At 42.9% G+C, this 6,294-nt stretch overlaps 1 protein-coding gene across 2 annotated transcripts; it reads right to left on the bottom strand.

The window, feature by feature from the left end:
- Positions 1 to 316: 316 nt before the first annotated feature.
- On the bottom strand, positions 317 to 2,629 carry lratd2b (LRAT domain containing 2b). Of its 2 annotated transcripts, none has more exons than XM_078171926.1 (2): positions 2,376 to 2,629; positions 317 to 2,168 (listed from the first exon to the last, which is right to left on the bottom strand). In XM_078171926.1, the coding sequence occupies exon 2, from the start codon at positions 1,952 to 1,954 to the stop codon at positions 1,130 to 1,132; it is 825 nt and encodes a 274-aa protein (XP_078028052.1). In that variant the 5' UTR covers positions 1,955 to 2,168; positions 2,376 to 2,629; the 3' UTR covers positions 317 to 1,129. The 2 variants fall into 2 exon arrangements, with proteins under 2 accessions (XP_078028052.1, XP_033495838.1); XM_033639947.2 differs by having other exon boundaries at positions 2,454 to 2,629.
- Positions 2,630 to 6,294: the final 3,665 nt, after the last annotated feature.

The raw sequence follows: 6,294 nt of genomic DNA, 5'->3' as shown, positions 1-6,294 counted from the left end.
TGATCAGAACTGGCAGCATTAACTGCTTTAACTGTGGGGCAGCCAACACTCTTCACCCCACAACAACAAACAGAAAGCAGGGATCTTACTGGTAGAACAGGTAGAGCTGTGGCTCCTCTGGGGTGTGAACTGGGATTGTGATGTGCTCAACAATGCTGCTGTTTAGGATGCAGGTTTGGTTAGAATACAGAGCAGCCACTCCCCCCCTCCCCCAAGATTCATGGTTTGAAATTACTGATTAGCATTGTATCAGTGTTGCTGTAAATCATTTAAAGGTCAGCTGTAAGTCTTCAATAAAAAAAAAAAAAGAAAAAACTTAACTGTTCAAATATATATTTATTTCCATTTTCCTTCATACAAAGATTTTTTTCTCCAAAAATAAACTGTGGGAACAGGTGAATCAGTAAAAGTGCACAGTTACACAAAGTAGTCAAAGAGTGGGTAAAGCTGTGTGATGATTGGACATAAAGCGACAGAAGGGAATCCTCGAGGTCGACACACAATAACAAAAGCAAGTCTTTCGTCCAATCTGTATTGATCACCAACACCTGAGTGGGACAGGACCAAGCGCTTTCAGCACTCTCGTCAGGTACAAGTACATTGGAGAGGTTTTGCTCCTCTGTGCAAAGATTCGTTGGATTAGAAAGATAATTATGGGTAATTAAATTCTGACTTCATCCCCAAATGATTAGAGTGCAGGTGCAGCTCCGATGCAAATGTATCCATCATGAAAAGTCACTTAATCTTGGGTTGTAAAAATCTTTAAAGGAGGGAGGACGTTTACCAGTGTGCAATTATCACTTGTTTCCAGTGCAAAACAGCTGGTGGGAAGTTTGTTTTGACCCTCGTGATCAGCTTTGCTAATGCACTTGAGAATGTGCAGCCCAGATGTCAGGGCTTTTGCTCTCACTTTGAGAGGAAAACAAATAATGAACTTTGACCCCCCTCCTCTGAAGATGCACATTCGTTTGCAGTGTGCCACATACACCCGAAGCTCACGCACAAAGCTCTTATTGGTTGACTGTTGGGATAAAAGCTCCCTCAACAACACACATGCTTTCTTCAGCATGAAAAGTGTGCAATATCCACTGAACTTTTTTTAACCTAAAGGTCACCAGAGCATCCACTCTCAGTTGACAAAACGCTCCTCTTTAATTTCATGTGTTGTGTTCAAGTGGTTGGCCAGCTCTTGCATCACAGCATCTTTGCCAATCTGATCGTTCCTCCTCTTTTCCATGATCACGTCCTCCAGGCTCTGAAACTCCAGGACGTGATTCTTCTTCTCGGAAAAGAGTAATTTTAACCTGTACGGCTGCTTACCTATCCTTATCTCCCCTCCGATTTTAAACTCCCGTTTGCCAAAGCGGCACCAGGCGGCGAAGCACTCAGAGTTTCTCCAGTACAGCTCTCTGTCTCGCGACCCGACATGGTCCAGGGCGTTGCGCACAATCACCTCCGGCGGGAGCGCACGGTACCTGTAGAGGCCGTTCACTATCCTGCCTTTTTTGCCCTGGCTCACATCGGTGAGGAAGTTGTTCTTTATCTCAGCCCTGTGCAAATGCACCACCTGAAAGTCCCCGACGTAGACAGCCCAGTGAGGATACTGTCCGGTGGCCACAAACTCCAGCAGGTCTCCGGGTCTGCACTTGTTCAGGAGACTTTCCGCAGAGTGAGTGGCGGCTCCGGTGCAGGTCTCATAGATGCACTCCTCTCGGTAGTAAATCGCGCACTCCAGCTCGTCCTGGGGGTCGAAGGGCTTCTCCTCATGGCTCACCACGTGGTTATCAGATGAAAAGCGGTCCAAATTCTCGTCCTGGTCGTCATCGTCGTCGTTGGAGAAAATGTAAGAGACGCCGATCCGCGGTCCGTCGTCATCTGGGTCGAACCCATTCGGGTCCGATGTTGGCACCTCCGCGTAATTTAAATGCGTTAGTTTCTCCACCTGGTTCCCCATAAAGGTGACAGGTGGGTGGAGGGGATCAAGCTGAACACAGAAACAGGATCCACCTGTTCTTGGCGCACTCACTTCACCGGGCAGGACAGGCTGGAAGAGGCGCAGGGCTGTGCCGCGTTTTAACTAAATCCAAAGCGGTGAGGACCGACACCAATAATCCATGTCCGTCTGTATATATAGCTATATCCTCCAAATGAACACCAGCTGCGCCGACCTGCAGAGAAATAAACAAGACAGCAGCTTAAACAACGAGCTCAGAACACGTTAAAAGCCCATCTGCAAGTCAAAGTACTGTGCGTGGTTTACATTCCCAACAGGTGTGACCCGACACACCTGTTGGCTCACTTTCCACACACTCGCCGAAACAGCCACAGCTATATTTACTTTTTAAGTCACATCAGTACTGTGTGATAACACCTACACTTGTGCTCTCATGTTGGTCTTTCCCAGTTGTTCATTAGCTCAGGTCACATTAAACTCTCCGGACACACGGACTCACCTGCAGTTCAGCTCCTGGCAGCAGCTCCTCTCTCACACACTCCTGTCACATCGGTAAAACAAACAGGATTACACACGGTGCTGCCGGCTGCGCTTCCTGTATGGTAGGCTGTGTGGTTTGGTTTCGTCTCCTGTGCTGTACAGGCTGTCTGTAGTATGAACCTCTGTGTTTGTTGCAGCGAAACTCACCCAGGACCGAGCGACTGTTGGGAGGTGTTGTCATTTAAAGCGACAGTGCGCATTTTTCGGCCTCATTTACATATTCAGTCTCAAGTTTACGTAGTCTATCAAGTAGATGAGATTTTTCTTCTGCAATTTGCATGGAATTATTTTAAAAGATTTAATCAAAGTAAAATACTGTAGTGTAATACTGTCATTAATTTAACCAATATAGTTTAATATATTATATATATAAAAGTTTTTTCTCCATTGTAGCCCATAATATAAAGATGTAAAATGTTACAGGGATACATAATTTCATGATACACCCATGTCCCAGCACTAAACACACACTGAAGTCCATATATGATCAATACAGGAGGAAGAATACTCCCAAACCATCACATACAGCATAGAGCATACAGTATATGATCCATATATTTTAAACATTAAAGTTTTCATGCAGTTCTACAAGAGGTGTGAGTCCATAAACAAGCTGATGAGAAAATTAATACCCTTTAAAATTTGACAAATTGATCTCACTTTGAAAACATGAGGAAATCGATTGCCTTGAGGAAAATAAGTAGCTAATTAAGTTATTTTTACTTACAAGGTACTCACTGTAAAAGTATATATTATTTAAGATAAGTAAACATGACTCAAGATTACTTAGTTATGTTTACTTACTTTTTTCAAGGCTTTAAAGTAATATCAGCTTTTCACATTGTGCAGTAAAGGAGCAGGGTGAGGAGAAAGACATCCATGCAGGCTGTTTGGACAACTTTTTCACACAATTTTGTAATCATCCCTGGATAATTAGTGGGTCAGTTAGTACACCAGTTAAATATTTTATTATTTACATAGTCAGAAAGTTGAGTGCTGTGCTGAAATTAGGTGTTAGTGAAATCGGATTATAAAGTGTAATCTCTTACGTCGATGTAAAGTATGTAGAGGGACTTGTGATGTAATTTGAGGATTAGGATCATAAAGACGTTTTCTTCATTCTTTAAAACGCAAACTAATCTACCAAAGTTGGTTTGATAAAATCAGATGTGCCGCAGAACTGAGTGCATGCATTTTTATTCAATAAGTGTGCCAATGAACTTGAGGTTGTGTAGTCTTAAACAACTAGACGTAACATTATATAATCAAATCCAAACTTACTTTATGGAGTTATATGGTTCTTTTGTGAATATTAACTTTGCACTGGATTTGGGCATTTTGCCTCCAAACCTCCTGAACTATAAAGATCTACACATCACTGATGCCGGGGGGGGGGGGGGGGGGGGGGTATCCAAACACCGATGTGAAGTATCCCTGAAATTCACTTTGCCTACATTATAGGTGAACACCACTTTAATTAAGAATTTCAGCATGTTATTTCCATGGCTGAGGAATGTTTGATCAGTATCTGTGAAAATGAGCCACTCTCTGTCAAAGCCAGAAACCAGAGAAGACTCAAACTTGTGATGTCATCAAGCATAAAGTGTGGAGCTGCTCCACAGACAATGAATGGAAGATTGTGTGGAGCTTTATCCTATTGTAGTGTTTTCTCTTATAGACTGAATCACAATAACTTCCAGGTGGGAAATCCCTCCATCATGTACATTTAATAAAACAGTGCTGAACAAACGCTGCCTCCAGGTGGTAAGTTTTTAGCCACCTAAAAAATTAAAATCACTCCCAAGTGTGCTCTATATTTAGAATATTTTCACCACTTTACCTTGCCATCAGAAGGCCCTTGCTGATAGTGAACTGAAGCGGTTATCTCAAAGCCACCAGACTCCGCTGACAAAAAAAGTCATTCTAGATGAGGGGAGTTGCTGGTCCACCACTGCCTCGATCAGTTACTGTGTAAGGTACAGCTGTGATATTCCAAATATAGTACAATTAAGCTGATATTGGTTGTTTAGGTAGGACACAGGCTTTGCTGCAGCCCCCATCCACAGCAGTTTGTTGCTTAGCTTCTGTCCCAGTAGATGTGGGTAATCAAGGACACTAGCAAAGCAACACAGTACATATAAAAAGCACAGCAGAAGCGTCATATGGGTCACGTTACAGTTTTCATATCAATTGCCAGTCACTTCTGTACCCAGAGGTGACTGTTATCAAGACGTCACGATGATTCAGTCCACACTCAGAAGAGTCCCCTGGGTGCTCTCACTGTCATCTGTAACATCTTTCCCAATCCATTGTCCATGGAGGAGCTCCAGACTTTACACTTGACGACTCAAGATTTTGGTTTTGGGAGAGAGTATTCACGTTTACCAATATTTTTGGATCGTCTTACACCGTAGGAATACCATGTATGAAATCTGAAAATGAGCATCGTTCCCCTTTAAACTTTACAACAGAGCTTTTTTACAGCAGACATGTTGACTTGTCGTAGCAGGAAAAGCACAGGTGTTTAATTAACATTAACAATGCCTCTGTCTATTCAAATGTCCCAGTAAGTCATGACAGTGTGACAGCGAGCCAGCGTGACCAATTGCAGGACCCTGAAACCAAGGCAGCCATTCAATTCAGCCATCATTCACTTTGTTATGTACACCTGTGCTTTTACTGTGACATGTCAAAATATTAGTGAAAAGGCATAATCCAAGTTTGAACACAAGGATCCTAATGCAGTATAATCTTGCAAGCAGCAGCGTTACATCAAGTATAGTAGTTGTTTGTTGTGCATTATTGACAGTGCTTTCTTTAAAAGGTATCACTTTAAATAATTTAACTGCGGAATAAAGGAATTTATTCACATCAGAGGGGGAGGTCGTGTGGGCAGTGTGTCAGCAGCACAATGAACCAGACTCCCTTTTTTTGATGGGAGTATCTGTGTAACTGTGTGGATTTAGCCGCCAAAAGCAGTGGGAGACAAGCATGACACCTGGATCAAACCAGAAATTTGGAGCACCGGTCTGATCTGAGCCTCGCTGTTCTCCTCCCTCTCCATCCAGCTCTGGCACTGCCCCGGCCAGGACTCCTGTGCCAGGAAGTGAGACTATGTTCACTTCCTGCCAAAAGGTAAAATCCTCCTTGGACAAGCCAGAAATTCAGGCTTAGTGTGTCTCAGGCAGCTATTACACCTACTTCTTGGAGCGTTTGAACAGATGAATGTGAATTCTAGATCAAACATAACCAGAAGAAAGCAAACATCTTTGGGGAATTGATTGGGTTTTTTTTTTCATCAGCACTGCATGTCTGTACAATATTGTGATTGAATTTCTGAGGATATTTACAGCTCTGCCTCCCTCCAAAGAAACAGCTTAATGGCTTTGCCTGTGACATGGCGAATGCGGTGCCTGTCTGCGCGCACTTTCCACAAATTGAACTGTTGTCGTGAAATTACCTGTGACTTCACATGTTGTGCAGTAAACAAGATTAGATTTGCAGAATGGCAATTCAAAATGAAGCAGAGTGGAGAAATGAATGAGTCAACATCCGAGATCGTTTGTTGCCAGTTAATATCTTCATTGGTGAAATGCTCTTAGGGCTGTGTGACGCACTCTTTGGAGGAGAAGAGCAATTAGAGATTTTTGAAAATGCCTGATGCAAGGTTATTAAAAGATTAGCTTCACCTAGTTTCATCTCAACACAGCCTTTGTTTGTTTCTCTTTGGAACAAAGACCCTTCACACGGAGCAAGAGAAGGAAGGAAGGGAGAGATTTAATCGCCTAAGTGCATTCCTG

The sequence above is a fragment of the Epinephelus lanceolatus genome, chromosome 10, assembly GCF_041903045.1.
Source record: "Epinephelus lanceolatus isolate andai-2023 chromosome 10, ASM4190304v1, whole genome shotgun sequence".
Classification (NCBI taxonomy): Eukaryota; Metazoa; Chordata; class Actinopteri; order Perciformes; family Serranidae; genus Epinephelus; species Epinephelus lanceolatus.
The sequence above is the reverse complement of the archived record's forward strand: the minus strand, read 5'-3'. Positions and strand labels throughout refer to the sequence as shown.